Below are 17,967 nucleotides of genomic sequence, written 5' to 3'. Positions count from 1 at the left end.
CAGTCTTAAATACACTCAGTGACCTGGCCTCCACAGCCTTCTGTGGTAATGAATTCCATAGATTCACCACTCTCTGGCTAAAGAAGTTTCTCCTCATCTGTTCTAAAAGATCTTCCCTTTACTCTGAGGCTGTGCCCTTGGTAGTCTCTCCTACTAATGGAAACATCTTCCCCCATCCACTCTATCCAGGCTTTTCAGTATTGTTTCAATCACATCCCCCCATATCCTTCTAAACTCCATCGAGTATAGACCCAGAGTCCTCAAACGTTCCTCATATGTTGAGCCTTTCATTCCTGGGATCATTTTCGTGAACCACCTCTGTACCTTCTCCAGGGCCAGCACATCTTTCCTGAGATACGGGGCCCAAAATTGCTCTCAATATTCTAAATGTGGTCTGACCAGAGCCTTATAAAGCCTCAGCAGCACATCCCTGCTTTTATATTCTAGTCCTCTCGAAATAAATGCCAACATTACATTTGCCTTCCTAACTACTGACTCAACCTGCAAGTTAACCTTAAGAGAATCCTGGACTAGGACTCCCAAGTCCCTTTGCACTCCAGATTTCTGAATTCTCTCCCCATTTAGAAAATAGTCTATGCCTCTATTCTTCCTACTAAAGTGCATGACCTCACACTTCCCCACGTTGTATTCCATCTGCCACTTCTTTGCCCATTCTCCTAACCTGTCTAAATCCTTCTGCAGCCTCCCTGCCTCCTCAATACTACCTGTCCCTCCACCTATCTTTGTATAATCTGCAAACTTAGCCAAAGTGCCGTCAGTTCCTTCATCTAGATCATTAATGTATAAAGTGAAAAGTTGTGGTCCCAACACTGACCCTTGCGGAACTCCACTAGTCACTGGCTGCCATCCTGAGAAGGACCCCCTTATCCCCACTCTCTGCCTCCTGCCAGACAGCCAATCTTCTATCCATGCTAGTACCTTGCCTCTAACACCATGGGCTCTTATCTTACTGAGCAGCCTCCTGTGCGGCACCTTGTCAAAGGCCTTCTGGAAGTCCAAGTAGATAACATCCATTGGCTCTCTTTTGTCTAACCTACTCGTTACCTCCTCAAAGAATTCTAACAGATTTGTCAGGCATGACCTCCCCTTGATGAAACCATGCTGACTTTGCCCTATTTTACCATGCACTTCCAAGTATTCTGAAATCTCATCCTTAATAATGGACTCTAAAATCTTACCAATGACTGAGGTCAGGCTAATCAGCCTGTAATTTCCCGTCTTTTGCCTCACTCCCTTCTTAAACAGGGAGGTTACATTAGCGATTTTCCAGTCCTCTGGGACCCTCCCTGACTCCAGTGATTCCTGAAAGATCATCACTAACGCCTCCACTATCTCTTCAGCTATCTCCTTCAGAACTCTGGGGTGTAATCCATCTAGTCCAGGTGATTTATCCACCTTCAAACCTTTCAGTTTTCCTAGCACCTTCTCCTTGGTAATGGCCACCATACTCACCTCTGCCCCCTGACTCTCTTGAACTTTGGGGATGTTACTCGTGTCTTCCACCGTGAAGACTGACGCAAAGTACCTATTCAGTTCCTCCGCCATTTCTTTGTTCCCCACTACTACTTCAGCGTCATTTTCCAGTGGCCCAATGTCCACTTTTGCCTCTCTCTTACCCTTTATATATCTAAATAAAACTCTTGCAATCTTCTTTTATATTACTGGCTAGTTTACCCTCATATTTAATCTTCTCCCTCCTTATTTCTTTTTTAGTTGTCCTCTGTTGGTCTTTGTAGGCTTCCCAATCCCCTGGTTTCCCACTGCTCTTCGCCACATTATATACTTTCTCTTTAGCTTTTATGCTGTCCCAGACTTCCCTTGTCAGCCATGGTTGCCTCATCCTCCCTTTAGTATGCTTCTTCTTCCTAGGGATGAATTTTTGCTGTGTCTCCCAAATTACTCCCAGAAACCCCTGCCAGTGTTGTTCCACTGTCTTTCCTGCTAGGCTCATCTCCCAGTCAATTCTGGCCAGCTCCTCCCTCATGCCGCTGTTGTTGCCTTTATTCAACTGTAATACCCTTACATCTGATTCCAGCTTTTTCCTCTCAAATTGCAGGGTAAATTCTATCATATTATGGTCACTTCCTCCTAAGGGTTCCTTCACCTTAAGCTCCCTTATCAAATCTGCCTCATTACACATCACTAAATCTAGAATTGCCTGTTCCCTAGTGGGCTCCACCACAAGCTGCTCCAAAAAGCCATCTCATAGACATTCCACAAATTCCTTTTCTTGGGATCCACTACCAATCTGATTTTCCCAATCTACCTGCATATTGAAATCCCCCCATGATCACTGTAACCTTGCCTTTCTTACACGCCTTTTCTATCTCCTGGTGTATCTTGTGCCCCACATCCTGACTACTGTTCGGAGGCCTGTACGTAACTCCCATTATGGTTTATTTTTTCCTTTGCGGTTTCTCAAGTCTACCCACACAGATTCTACATCATCTGACCCTACGTCGTTTCTTGCTATCGATTTAATTTCATTTCTTACTAACAAAGCAACCCCATCCCCTCTGCCAACCTACCTATCTTTTCGATAGGATGTATGTCCTTGGATATTTTGCTCCCAGTCCTGATCCCCTTGCAGCCATGTCTCCGTGATGCCCACCACATCATACCTGCCAATTTCAATCTGCGCCACAAGCTCATTTACCTTATTTTGTATACTGTGTGCATTCAGATACAACACCTTCAGTCCTGTATTTTCCCGTCCCCCTTCTCATTGTTGTCCCTTTATCTGATGTGCTTGAAGTTAGATTCCTAGCCCTTTCCAAACACTCTGTCCTATTTTGTGTTCTGGAGACTTTAATAGCCTCTCCTGGGCTCTCCTTTCTTTTCAGTTTTTTCATAATTTTCCATGAAGTTGAATCCACCCCCCCTCCCCCGACATGCTAATCTGCTGCTTTGTTTCCCATTAGTCATACTTCTTGGAGTTTTACCCTTCCCTTGCCCCCCACTTTCTAGTTTAAAGTCCTGTTCACCACCCTATTTACCCTTTTCGCTAGAACATTGGTCCCAGATCAGTTCAGGTGGAGACTGTCCCAACGGTACAGATCCCTCCTGTTCCAATACTGATGCCAGTTCCCCACGAAATGGAACCCCTCTTTCCTGCACCACTCCTTTAGCCACGTGTTTACTTCCCTTATTCTCGCGTCCCTATGCCAATTTGCACATGGCTCGGGTAGTAATCCGGAGATTATTTACAACCCTTGAGGACCTGTTCTTTAATTTAGTTCCTAGTTCGTGATAATCCCCAGACAGGTCCTCTTTCCTAGTCTTACCTATGTTATTTGTCCTGACATGGCCCACAACAACTGGATCCTCCCCCTCCCTCTCTAATATCCTTTCAAGTCGGTCAGAGATGTCCCTCACCCTGGCACCGGGCAGGCAGCATACCATGCGGGACTCTCGATCCTGCTTACAAAGGATGCTATCAATTCCCCTAATTGTAGAATCCCCTACAACTACCACTTGTCTTTTTGCTCCCCCCTCTTGAATGGCCTCCTGTGCCACGGTGCCGTGGTCAACTGGCTCATCCTCCATACAGCGCTGTTCCTCATCCACGCAGGGAGCAAGTACCTTGTACCTGTTGGACAAGGTCAAGAGCTGAGGCTCCTCTGTTCCTGAACACAGGATCCCTCTACCTGCCTCACTTGCGGTCACACCCTGCTGACCCTGACCGAATTTGAGGTACTTAATCTACCAGGTGTGACCGCCTCCTGAAACAAAGCGTCCAGGTAACTCTCCCCCTCCCGGATGTGCTGCCGCGTCCGGAGCTCGGACTCCAGCTCATCAATTCTGAGCCGGAGTTCCTCCAGCAACCAACACTTGCTGCAGATGTGGTCACTGCAGCTTGCAATGGGATCTGCCAGCTCCCACATCATACAGCTACAGCACATCACCTGCCCAGCCATCTCTACTTAGTTAATTAATTTATTAATTAGCTTTGCATTTTTTTTTCAAATTTGGTGCAGATTTCCTACCAACCAATCAGGTCACAGCTTTCCTGTGACATCATTTTTTTCAGTTTTGGCTTCAGTTACTCTGCCCCGAGGTCACTACTCCGGTGCTACTCCCTCCGAGTCTGCTCCCTGGAGACAAGGCCGCGAATCCCCGAGGTAAGCTAGATTTATACTCACCGCTCCATTAAGACCCGTGACCAAATAGTTAGTCAACGAGGTAAATTTTAACAAGTATTTTAAAAGTGTAAAAATAAGTAGAGAGATTTGGAGAGGGAATTCCAGAGCTAGGACTCAAGACAGCTGAAGACACAGCTGCCAGTGGCATGTGTGTGAAAATCTGCAAACTCTCAAGAAGCCAGGATTGGAAGAATGCAGAGTTCTATAGGACAGGAAGAGATTAGAAGTAAGGAGTGCTTGAGGCCACAGAGAAATTTGGAAATCAGGATGAGAATTTTAAAATAGAGACATTGCTGGACCGGGAGCAAATGTAGGCCATCAAACACAGGGATGATGGGTGAACGGAGCTTGGTGGAAGTTAGCATATGGGCAAGTGTTTTGGATGAACTCAACTTTATGAAGGATACGAGGTGGGAAGTCTTGTCAAACTTGGCCCGATGTCAGATAGAATGTCTTTGTTGGGAATGGCCTGGTTCACCCTCAGATAGAAGCGGGAGTGGAGCTGGAGTCTGTTTTAGGGAAATGGAGGATGTAGCGGGCTTAAAGACAATGGGCTGGAATTAACAGGGTGGCGTAGTCCCCACCTCGCTGGCTAGAAAGTTGGGGTGCCACCCACAATCCCAAAAGTGGCTCCACAATCTTTTAATACTGGGTGCACTCTTAATTGGTTGGAGGAAAGACTTCTGCTCCTCTTTCTCAGAGTAAAGGCAGCCAGTCAGATAACCGGCAGCTCTGCAGTCTCAGCAGCACCTCTGGGAGCAGTGGCCAATGCTGAGACAACGGACAATCTCACCATGTTGAGGAGCTCAGGTAAGACTGGGGTCTGGAGTCACTCTGGAACCAGGTTGGCAGGCCCCAGTGAAGGGGATGAGGGCCGGGACAATGAGGCTGAGGGGTGTTTGTTAAAGGGTGGGGCAGTGACATTGCAGGGGGGTGCCTCTGATCGGCCAAGGGGACCCACAAAGAACGTTCTAACTGCTTTGCCCAACACCAACCCACACAGCCACACCTGCCAGGCTTCCTGCCTGGCCTAGGCCTCCCCCCGCCACAGGCCTAATGCTGGCAGTGGAATGAGGCCATTAATTGGCCAATTTAGGGCTTCAATAGGCCCAAGAGCCCACTTAATTGCAGTCAAAGAAGGGACGACGGCAATGTGGCGGGCATGGCTCTTGCTGGATTTTGCATGCACCTCCACTCTCAAACCCAGTGACAGGGGAGTGTATAATCCAACCCAATGGTTTCAGTCTCCCTAATATTCAATTGGAGACAATTAGATACAATGTATACCCAGTAAAAGAGAGTATTTTTTATTCATGTCCCAGTGTTGTGGTGAGGTGGATATAGGTGAATTTTGATTGCTTTGAGACTCACATTACACTTCCCTCTGGCTGTTTGTGAGAAGACAGCCTTATGTTTACAAGCTTGACTTTTTCAATCTTTTATCAGTTTAAATTTAATTTACTCCCAGAAGTGCAGTAATCTCAGTCACATGTAGGAAGAATAGTTAATTCCTCCTTTTGCCCATTTTGTTATTGAGGCCTTTCATCCTAAATGTTTTCAGAAACTAAGTAATACAGTGTTACGCTCAGTTAACCAGGGAGCCCAAGCATATTTAAAGAGATAGAAAGTAGCATAACATTCGTACATTTGATTTTATGGTATGGCAACCTAGTGATTTTGACATTGAACTATGAACCCAGAGGCTGTGATTTCTAGACCCACCACAGCAAGTTGTGAAATTGAACTCAATAAATCTTCTTTGTGGTTGGCAGCAGGACAGTTTACCACGAAGCTGTCAAATCATTGTTAAACCCAGAGATAAAAACAAAAAGCTAAAAGCTACTGCGGATGCTGGAAATCCAAAACAAAAACAGAATTACCTGGAAAATCTCAGCAGGTCTGGCAGCATCGGTGGAGAAGAAATCAGTTAACGTTTCGAGTCCTCATGACCCTTCGGCAGAACTGAGTATAGTTAGGAGAAAGGTGAAATAGAACCCACTTGGTTCACTACCTCCTTCACGGGGTGCGGACCTGCTGTCCTTACCTGGACTAGCCTACTTATGACTGGTCCCACCCTACATGGTAAACTCTTAATGACTCAAGACAACTTGGGTTGGGTAATGACCGTCTGTCCAATACAGAGGATTTGTCCACCCAACCCCCAGCCCTGTAATATATAGGAAATGTGTGCAAGCTGGTCGCAAGTCATTAAGGCCCATAATATGCATGAGTCATACTCCAGACGGTTAGTGCCCATTTAAGGTGTCAGTAAAAGTGACCATGAAGCTGTTAGATTGATGTTTTTAAAAAATCCCCAAATGATTCACTAGTGTTCTTCAGGGAAGAAAATCAGCTGTCCTTTTTCTGTTCATTTACAGGTTGTGAGCATCGCTGACATGGCTGCCATTTATGGCCTGTTTGGCATTTATTGCCTATTCCTAACTGTCCTTGTGAAGCCTTCATGATAACTGAGTGGTTTGCTAGGCCATTTCAGGGGTGGTTAAAAATTAACCACATTGCTGTGGGTCTGGAGTCACATGTAGACTAGACCAGATAAGGATGACTGGTTCCCTTTCTTAAAGGCCATTAGTAAGCCAGAAAGGTTTTTACAACAATTGATAGTAACATGGTCACCATTACTGATACCAATTTTTTATATCCAGATTTATTTAACTGAATTAAAATGTGGAATTTGAACTCATGTCTCTGATCATTAGTCCAGGCCTCTAGATTTCTAGTCCAGTCACATAACTACTATGCTACCATTCCCATAACCTTATCTAGTCTGGCCTATATTTGACACCAATCCCACACCAGTGTTGACTCTTAATTGCCCTTTGGAATGGCCTTGCCAGCAACTAGGGTCAGGCAATAAGTGGCGATACAAATCCCAAAGAAGAATGAAAAATATAATACTGTCAGAGGCTGCGATGCACCATTTTAGTGATATGGAAGGCTAGTAGTGTGGGGGAGTGCCATAGATTTGTTTGATTTTTAAAAAAATTTTTTGAAGCTATGCAATTCTTGTACTTTTTACCTAGTGGCCTCATAACTGTCTGAATTTTAATGGATTTCATGAGTCATTGCTTACTCTGGTATCACCAATCTAATTAAAAGTCTGATTTACAGTGTTATTTTTATATCTCACTACTTAAAATTCAGGTGGGATAGCTGTGCAGCAAGTCTTGTCGGCACTGTAGTGTGAAATGCAGACTAGACTCTGCAGAACGCACCTTCACATTGCCGCCCTTCTTCCTGCTCTGTTTCCCAGGCAGTGGATGCTATACGAACTGGGCCCAGTGAGTTTATTGCAACCTCTGCTGCCAATCCTGAAGCAGTTAAATTCAGTTCTGGAAAAACTGTGCACCCTATTGTTACTGTAAGAAAGGAAGAACTACAATCTGAAATATATAGAATTTGCAGCCCGGAAACAGATCAGTTGATCCATGCCGGTATTTATGCCCCAAACAAATCTCCTCCCATGTTCACCCTCAACTTGTGTGTATATCCTTTCATTTCTTTCTCCTTCATGTGTTTATCTAGCTTCCCCTTAAGTGCAATTACAGTATTCACCTCAATTGCTCCTGGTAATGAGTTCCTCATTCTAACCATTCCCTGGGTAAAGATATTTCTCCTGAATTCCTTTTTAGATTTATTATTGACTATCTTATATTTATGGCCCCTAGTTTTGGACTCTCCCACCAGTGGGAAAAATAGTCATAAAGGCACAGGAGGTGGCCATTCAATCCATGGAATCCAAGTCAGCTGTCCGTAGAGCAAAGTGGTCAGTCCCATTCCAGCATTCTATACCCATAACCCTGCAAGTTTATTTCCCCCCACATATCCATCCAATTTCTTTTTTAAATCATTCACCATCTCTGCTCCCACCACCTTCATGGATAGCGAGTTGCAGGTCGTTACCACTCACAACATAAGGAGAACAATCCCAGCTTCTCCAAACGAACCTTGAGGCTAAAGTCCCTCACCCTGGAACCATTCTGCTAAATCTCTTCTACACCCTTTCGAGGATCCTCACATCATTCCTCAAGTGTGGCGACTAGAACTGGATGCAATATTCTAGTTGTGGCCTAACCAGGACTTTATAAAGATCCAGCATGACTTCCCTGCTTTTGCATCCCATACCTCTGTTAATGAAAAAAACAAAAAGCTAAAAGCTACTGCGGATGCTGGAAATCCAAAACAAAATAAAAACAGAATTACCTGGAAAAACTCAGCAAGTCTGGCAGCATCGGCGGAGAAGAAATCAGTCAACGTTTCGAGCCCTCATGGCCCTTCAGCAGAACTGAAGCATAGTTTCAACAAGGGAGAATTAATGAAGCCCATGATCCCATATTCTTTGCTAACTATGCTCTCTACATGTCCTGCCACTTTCAAAGATCTATGCGGATGAACACTCATTAGAACTGTGCCATTACGTATATATTCTCTCCCTAACGCTTCTGTCAGAATGCATCACCTCTCACTTCTCTGCATAAATTAAACTGAAAATGGCAATTCTGAACATGGAACATCTTCTCTACATTTATTCTATCAAACTTGAAAGTAATACAAGCCAAGTTTACGTAGCCTGTCCTCTTAAATAACTCCTTAAGCTGTGTTATCGTTTTGGTGAATCTGCACTGCACCCACTCACAAGGCCAGTATATCCTTCCTGAGGTCTGTTGCCCAGAACTGACCCGAATCCTCCAGGTGGGGTTTATCCAAGGTTTTATACAACTGGAGCATCACTTCCTCCCCTTTGTCTTCCAGCTCCCTCAAGATAAAGGCAAACATTCCATTAGCCTGTTGTGTTTTCACTAAGATCAACATTTCCTTTCAGGAATGTAAATAATAATTGTTGAAATTAGCAGACTATTTTCTCCCATATTTTGTTTTAAGAAGCAAAACATCATAAACAAATTACAAGTTGAAGCAGGGACACCGTTAAACAATTGTAAAAACATTCAAACACTTCTTAAAAATCTGATTTTTTTTTTGCACTGACTCTTCAATTTAGTTCTGATAACTCAATGTTCTTTTTGTGTGTTGAAGTATTTAAGTTACCCAATAGCTTGAATTGAGCAGTACAAAGGATAGCTTCGTGAAAATTTATTTTTTGTATAGTCTTTCAGAATCTGTGGGTGCGTTTTTATATTCTACAACTTGATTTAGATGGCCCACTAAACTCTTTTACGGAATGAATTGCACTAAACTATTCTGCTTTTGATGGGTAAATTTTTCTTTTAATTTAATTCCTGTGATGTGGACAAGGACTGCATTTATTGTCCATCCCTATTTGTCCAGAGGTTTTGATATAACTTCGGGGCTTGCTAGGCCACTTCAGGGGGCATATAAGAGTTACCAGGTTAGTGTGGGGACTTGAGTTATAAATAAGCCAGACCAAGTAGATTGGCAGATTTTCTTCCCTAAAGGACATTAGAGAACCATTTTATGATAATCCAACAACTTCCTGGTCATTTTTACTGTTTCTGGATTTTGTAAACTGAATTCAAATTTTTAAACTGCCTTTTTGGGATTTGAACTCGTGTTCTACAGGATTATTCGTTCAGACCTCTGAATTGCTAGTCCAATAATACAACCATTATATTATCAAAATATTCAATACCCAGCTTTGGACTGCATGTAGTTTGTACTTTAAATTCTGTTCCTGTGGTTTTAATACTGCAGTGTTTGGTATCAGCCATGGCTCAGTGGGTAATGCTCTCACCTTTTGGGTCAGGCTGTGGATTCAACCCCAACTCCAAAAACTTGAGCACAAAATCTAGGCTGAGACTTCATTGCAGTACTGAGGGAGTGCTGCATTGTTAGAGGTGTTTTGTAGATGAGGCATTAAAACAAGGCTCCACCTGCCACCTCTAGTGGATGTTAACGATACCATGATATTTTAAGAATGGGAGTTCTCCCCAATATTACAGCCAATATTATTCCCAGACCAAAATCATTAAGAATGGATTATTAGGTGATTACCTCAATGCTGTTTGTGAGACCTTGCTGTGCACACTTTTTCTGCCATGCTTCCTATGTTACAACAGTAAGTACACTCCAAAAAGTACTTCAATGGCAGGAATGTGCTTAGGGAGGTGCAGACTCGATGGGCCGAAGGGCCGCTTCTGCACTGTGTGATTGTGATTCTGAGGTCCTGATGTGACAAAAGGCTATAAATGCAAGTTTTTTCTTTGTTAATGCTATCTGTATGTACTTTAAATTAAATTTAAATTTGCCAGCATAATAAAATACTCCAGGTTTTCATAATGCTAGCAGTTTGTGACATCAAAAATGTTTAGAATGCTTGCAATCCTGTAAAAGTTCTTTTGTGATTACCTGGCACATCCAGTTAATGGTTGGAAATCGTGGCCATTAATCTTTATAATAAAATCCATATCTGTCATGTGCATTGGGTTATTTTATCTGTGCTGTGACCATCAGGGAGGTTAACTTTCTTCAGCTTAAAAGTATGTTTTATTTCCCTTAGTTGGTTATTTTATAAATTATTCACCAGTCGTGGTTTTGTAAACCCTCCCCTTCCCCATTCCACCCACAAAATAAAGTTCTCTGTGATTCAACTTCCAGGACAATTCCTCACCCACCCCACTGTGAAGTGCTAAAAATAGCACCGCATGATGAAGGCACAGAAAATAATCACTCACATCAAGAATTTTCCCATAAATGTGGCTGTATAGGTTAAATATTGAGGACAGTTTGCAGAGACAAGGCTACTGTTCCCTTGAAAATAGAAGATTAATTTGTGTGATTAAATGATTTGATAGGTAGATGGACAGAAACCATTTTGTCTCATTGTGGAAGCCCAGAGTAAGGGATCGCACTCTTAAAATTAGAGCTAGGCCAGGAGTGATATCAAGAAGCACTCTTTCACACAGTGGGTAGTAGAAATCCAGAACACACTCTCCCCCCGCCCGCCCCAAAAGCTATGGATGCTGAAGGTCAATTGAAAATTTAAAGACGGATCAATACATTTTTGTTTGGTAAAGGTATCAAGGGATATGGAATTGAGGTACAGATCAGCCATCATCTACTGGTAATTGAATGGCAGAAAAGATTGGAAGGGCTTAATGGTCTGCTCCTGCTCCTGTTCTTGCATGTAAAATTATAGGCGGCCTCAGGACACCAGGAACCTTTCAAAGTATAATGATCAGACTATTGTCTACACAAATCCACATAGACACAGGTACATATGCACACAGACACAAACAGACACGCACATGCACAGTCGCACACAGAGACTGGCAGATGCATATGCGCATGCACACAGACAAGAAGACACAGATGTACGTAGAAGGAGTATACTTTTTAATGAAGAATTGTTGAACTATTTGTGAATGGAATCGATTTGAAGTTATGATGTTCATCCACGGTTGAGAGGAAAAGTTTGAGGGTTTCTCAAGGACATAGCACTAGTTCAGAGTGTATGGGGTGCCTGGGAGCTGTTGGTTGGCAGTGTAAGGTGGTGCGACATTTCTCGAAGCATTGGAGTAGAATTTCTGCAATGATTTTCCTGATCTCCTACCATAATTTTGGGGATCCCCTCCCTGAAACATGGCTTATGTTGTTTGTTTGGGGATCCTGCCAGTTACTTCAAGAGAATTGCCTTGAGGGGGAGTGAACTATTTCAACCCTTGTGTCTTCACCCCATGATTACAGTCTCTTTCTGAGTGCCGTTGAGCGTGGCTTCACAGCATAACTTGCAATCTGTGCAACTAGCACCTATCCATGTGCTAGCATGGGACAGATGGGATAAATGATCTCACTCTGTGCTATGAATTCTGAGGTATGTAGTTTTTGTGTCTCTATTTGTCTTGTTCTCTTTGGTTCCTTTCAGATGAGCACCATGCCAGGGCTACCCACACGGCCCTGTTTCTACGACATTGATCTCGATTCGGATACAGAGCAGATTAGAGGATTGTTCTAAAGGCAACAGCTGTCAAACCTCAGGTATTGCTTTCCTGATACGCTTTTGCCCTGTAAAGTACTAATCAAGATCTTTAATGTACTATGAGTAAACTTGGCTTGTATTCCCTTGAGTTTAGAAGATTGAGGGGTGATCTATTTGAGGTATTCAAAGTTATAACAGAATCTAATAGGGTACATACAGAGAAACTATTTTCTCTTGTGGGGAAATCCAGAACAAGGGGCCACAATTTTATTTTAAAATTTGAGTCGGGTCATTCAGAAGAGAAATCAGGAAACCCATTTTCACGCACACTGTAACAGAAATGTGGAACTCTCCCTCAAATGTGGATGCTGGCGGACCATTGAAGCTTTCAGGAATGAGATCATTAGATTTTGTGAGATAAGGGTATAAGGTGAATGGAGTTCAGGTGCAGATCAGCCATGATCTAATTGAATGGCAAGCTGGAGGACCCGAATAGCTGTTTCCAGTTCCTTAGTTGCAGAAGTGAGAGGCTACTATCTAACCCACTGCATCATCTAATGAGCATGAGCCTATAGCACAAAACTCCCTAGTTCAATACTAATCATTAGCAGCACTCAGCAAGACCTAAGAATGGTCAGCATAAAACTTCAGGGAAAACTTGAGGGGGGGATAGAAACTTGATCTCCAGTTTTACACAGACCAATGTGAATAACACTGTGTTCAACACAGAAAACACATCAGGATTTATTCCAGATATTTCAGCTCCTGACTATTGGTAGTCCCTTGCCCATTCTGTAGAGTACAGTTCTGATTTGTGTTAGAATCTAATCAACTGCAGTGCAGTACAGAAAAAACACATAGAAAAATGTGACATTGGAGCTGTGACAGATACAGAACTGCGTTCGATGTGAAACATGCAGGATATGGACAGAGGTAATTGTAGTGAACTTGTGCATCCTACAGACAAGAGCCTGTTGGCTCCTGTTTTTATATATGCCACCATGTTTTGTCACTTGCCTTGTGAATTTGTGCTTCACTCCATTATGGTTAAAGGGAAAAGATTGGCTTGATTTTCAGACCAGTTTTTGTCATTCAGATTATCGTTACCCATTGCTATCACTGATTCAGCCGAGGTTTTGTAAGAAGATGAAAAGGTTGTGACATTTCAAAATCTTGAGTATGCGGAGCAAGACACTAATAACTAACAGGAAAATGAAAAGGGGAATGAAAAAGCATTTATATAATGCCTTCAGCATGTTCCAAAGTGCTTCATAGCCAATGAAGTAAGTGTAGTCATTGTTATAATGTAGGAAGTGCGGCAGCCAATTTTGTGCACAGCAAGGTCCCACAAACAGTAACCAGACAATTTAACTTAGTGGTGTTAGTCGAGGAATAAATATCAGCCACAGGTGGCCGGGCAAAGGTCCCCTGCACTACTTTGAAATAGTTTAATGCTTTATCTGTAGAAAGGCACCTCTGACAGTGCTACACTCCCTCAGTACTGCACTGGGAATGTCAGCCTCAGTTGTAAGTATTAGTTTCTGACTTGAGGTGAAGGTGCTACCAACTGAGCCACAGCTAGCACAAAAAGAAAGCAAACGGGAATTGGTTTTAACAATTCTACCCTGTTCTTTCTCTCTCCAAACTTTAGGACGGAAAACACATCCGTGTGTCATTAGTGGGGTGCTGGTTAGCTCAATAGACTAGACAGCTAGCGTGTGGATCAGATTAACGCCAATAGCATGGAATTTGATCTTCAATCTGGCTGAAATAGACTCAGAGTCTGCCCTCTTGCCCTACCCAATAGTAAAAAATCACAGCGCTTTACCATGCTTTGGCAAATAATTGCCAAGGAACCTGCCTTCAGGCAGAGAACTGAAGAAGAAGGATTAATATAGCGGCAGAAAATGTAGTTACATGCTTTCATTGGTACCGTATTGCAACTTATTGCATCCTTGCTCACAAGAGCAGTCACAGTAGGCCATGTTTTTGCCTGTCAGGTGTAACGGAAATGTGGATTATTTAAAGAGGGCTGTGATGTTGCCAGATGGGCTCATCACTGAGCTTATGGTGCATTGCAGAATGCATGGTCAAATTGGGGTGAGGAATTCAATGCTAATCAGACCTGATGGTGGTTTTAATGAAGTATTCCGCTTCAGCTCAGTGGTAACAATTTCTCGCGTGAGCCAGAAGATGGTGGTTTGAAGCCCCACTGCAAAGTCATGAGCACAAAATATAGGCTGGCACTCCAGTGCAGTCGTTCTGGTTTAGTAAGATGAAAAGGTTATGACAAATTCTGAGGTCTAACTATGCAAAAGTGAGGCAATAATGTGTAACGTGAAACTGAAAAGAAAGAGGCACATCCTGCAGTGTTGACACTGCCGTCTTCTGGATAAGTCATTTAAACCGAGGCCATGGCACAGTTCAGAGAAGAGCAGAGAGTTCCTCTGTGTCCTGGCAAATATTTATCCCTGAAACAACACCTAAAATAGAATATCTGGTCATTTATCTTTGTCATTTGTGGGATTGTTTTGTGCACAAATTGCCTGCCACATTATCTGCACTATATCAGTGACTACATTTCACAAGTACTTCGTTGGTGAAGTGCTCTATGACTCCCTGGAGCCGTTAAAGGTACTATGAAAATGCAAGTTCTTTTTTTCTTAACCACCACAGCCATAATGGAAGTGAATAGTGCACCCATTTTTAAATGGAGAACATAAGGTTATATTCCACTGCCTGTGTCACAGTGGAGGAATATGGCAGCGAGTGTGGGCTGAGAGATAGATGCATGACGCCCAAAAGGCCAGCCCCACATAGTGGGTGTGTCTCAATGGATTCAGCTGCTTGACTATGGCGGTGGGTGCACACATAAGGTTGAGTTGGTTTGCACTTGTCCAAGTTCTGCTAATTGAAAGTGCTGCACTGGCATTTCCATAGCCCTCTGGCCAGAGGATGCAGAAGACTACTCGGTGTCTAAAGCTAATCCAAGAGTCAATGGAATTGGTGTGAGACTGGAGTAACATATAGGCCAGACTGGGTAAGAGCCGTGCCATCAGCTGTCTCAGCCCTAAGCTCTGGAATACCCTCCCTGAACCTCTCAGTCCTCTAACTCTTTCAGCTTTAAGACACTCCTTAAAACCTCCCTTTTTAGCCACCTGTCCTAATGCCTCTTTGTGTTGCTCAATGCCAACATGTTGTCTGATAACACCTATGTCTTACTTTGTTAAAGGTGCTATATAAATGCAGGTTATTTTTGTTCTTTCCTCTATCCCCAATCACATCTAGCAGACCATAGTAGAGGGTTTGAGAGTCAGGTAAGATTCATTCTCCATAAACCAAGTCTTTGTTACGGAAACAACCCAGAATGCACTGGAAGAATAGGATGCTGTGTGCAAGTGCCTGGGAGAGTCTGTGACTTTGCCTTCTTGGAAATAACCCTGTTTTAAGGTTACCTTCTGCCATGTATGATCTTCTCTCCAAAAGGATGGAAAGGCAACCTGCTTCCCAGCCTTTGCCAATGTGGTTCTACACTTTGCTACACAAGAATGGCTGGAGCTAACTCGTTTTTCTTCCTGCCAGAAAGGGTAGCCAGAATTCATTTTGTGCAAACATTGACAACCCAATGTAAATTGGGACTCATTGCTGAAGGCATCAAAGCACAGAGCCAATTATGTAATAAAATTGTGCATTAACCAACAAAAAAAAATTAGGCACGGAAGAGGAGAAAAGGAATGGTTTTAACCAAAAAAACTCATGAAATTGTCTCTGATAACTTTGTTTTCGTTGTGCATTTCAGATTGTCCAGAAATATCCTGTCCTATTTCCTGATTTGAACGAACTTAATCTCCATTTGCCTGTTAAAGAAACTGTGGGAAGACAGTGAACTGGAGGTACCCTAGACCCCTCCTGAGATATTCTGGGGAGAATAACCAGTTCATGTGCCTCTTGGTTCCCCCAATAGATCTATGTTTATGTTGTTTGATAGATTAAATCCAAAATTTGAAACACACCCAATGGATGCTATTGAGTTTTATACAATTTTTTTCAGCAGTTGTTGGAAGTATTTAACTTTTTAAAATGTGGTTACACATGATAGCATTAAATGACTTATTTAAAATTGCATTGTAGTCTGAATAGCTAAGTACTTTTTCATATTTTGGTATTCTTTATTGAGATGTATGAAATTGAAATGTGTACACAGCGCCTTATTGCATCTGCCAAACATACCAACCCATGCCCTGGGCACGGTTGCCTTGAAGGGCAACAGCTTTTGTGGCAGCCATCTTGCACACAGGAAGATCCTGCAGACGTCCATGAGGTAATGGGCCAGTGAATCTGATTTTGGAAGTGACAGTCACCTTGGACCCTTCCAAAATATTACATTCCTAACTATGGGACAAACTAAAAATGGCACATGGTTCCGAGACTCAAGCGGAGCTACAATATTTGTCCATCACGAAGACACAAATTTGCAGTACTTTTAACCTTTTTCAAACCACTGCATTATTCCTTGGCATAATTTAAGATGCCAAAGAACAGCTTATACATATTTCCCATTCTAAGTATAATTAAAATATATCAAAACCCTGCTTGCTTTTTATTGATTTTAAGAGGCTTTCTTTTGACTTTATCAGCCCTGCATCTCGAGAGTGTTATTAGATAATTAGATAATGTTATTAGATATCCCTTGGGTTCCTTAAATTAAAAAAAAATTAAGGAAGATTTCACATCCTGCTATTATTTATTACAGGTGATTATAAAGGAATACCTGAAGGAAGAATTATACTAATGATGGTTTGATTCCTGTCATGCCTTTCCTTAAGCAGTACATTTAAATTTGTGCTGGTACTTCTTGATACATTTTTTATTCCCTCATGTGGCTGTGCCCCCCATGTAGAACACTCCCACCAGCATCTTCAGGTGCTGGAGTGCACTGAAAATGAAGAGGGGATCATGGGAAGGATGTTGATGAATTTTCTGATAAATTAGGTGCCTCTTACTCCTTTTACTTGAGCCGGTGAGGTAGGTTCATTTGTGCGGGTCTTTGATATGAGCTTAATTGTTACGTTGCGAATGTTTACAATTTGTTCTCTGGCCATATTCCAGTGATCACTCTAATGTATCAGTATTTTTTCTGTTTGTTTTTGCATTCCATGTTTGCAAGCTAATAAAAATCATGCAACTATTGCTTTGATCTAACTTCACATTATCTGTGTGTGTGTGTGTGTGTGTGTGTGTGCACGCACATGCACATGTATTACGTTAAATGTACAGCATAAAAACAGGCCACTCAGCCCAACTGGTCAAAGCTGGTATTTATGTTCCACACAAGTCTCCTCCCACCATATTTCATCTCACTTTATAAGCATATCCTTTTATTCCTTTCTCGTATTTATCTAGCTTCCTCTTAAATGTAGCTATGCTACTCACCTCAATTATTTTCTATTCTCATTTATAGTTCCATATTTTCACCGCACTTTGGATGAAGAAGTTTCTCCTAAATAGCTTATTGGATTTCTTTATCCAAAAGAATAAAGAAATTCTAGTTTTGGATTCCTCACAAGTGGGAGACACCTCCATGTCTACAATCTTCATAATTTTAAAGACTTGAGGTCATTGCTAAACCTTCCCTTTTCTGGAGAAATGGACCCCAGCCTGTTCAGTCCTTCCTGATTGTTATAACCGCTCAGTCCTGGTATCATATATATATTTTTGGACCTTCTCCAACCATGGCTCATGATAACATTTTTTGCCTCTGAATCAGCAGGTTGTGGATTCAAGCCCCACTCCAGAGGTTAAGCACAAAAATCAAATCTGGCACTCAGTGCAGTACTTAAGGAGTGCTGCACTGTCAGAAATGTTGTCTGTCTGATTAGACATAAAACCAAG

The 17,967-nt window shown here is 42.5% G+C and overlaps 1 protein-coding gene across 3 annotated transcripts in view; it reads left to right on the top strand.

Moving 5' to 3' along the window:
- The window catches only part of mthfd1l (methylenetetrahydrofolate dehydrogenase (NADP+ dependent) 1 like), a 196,217-nt gene extending 178,942 nt beyond the window's left edge, over positions 1–17,275 (top strand). For all 3 annotated transcript variants that reach the window (XM_078556605.1, XM_078556603.1, XM_078556604.1), the window contains exons 27-28: positions 12,022–12,134; positions 15,875–17,275. In XM_078556605.1, the coding sequence (XP_078412731.1) occupies positions 12,022–12,111 (90 nt within the window). In that variant the 3' untranslated portion in view covers positions 12,112–12,134; positions 15,875–17,275. The remainder of the gene's footprint in view (positions 1–12,021; positions 12,135–15,874) is intronic.
- Positions 17,276–17,967: the final 692 nt, after the last annotated feature.

The sequence above is a fragment of the Cetorhinus maximus genome, chromosome 14, assembly GCF_964194155.1.
Source record: "Cetorhinus maximus chromosome 14, sCetMax3.hap1.1, whole genome shotgun sequence".
NCBI classification, from domain to species: domain Eukaryota; kingdom Metazoa; phylum Chordata; class Chondrichthyes; order Lamniformes; family Cetorhinidae; genus Cetorhinus; species Cetorhinus maximus.
This window is presented reverse-complemented; position numbering and strand designations above follow the sequence as displayed.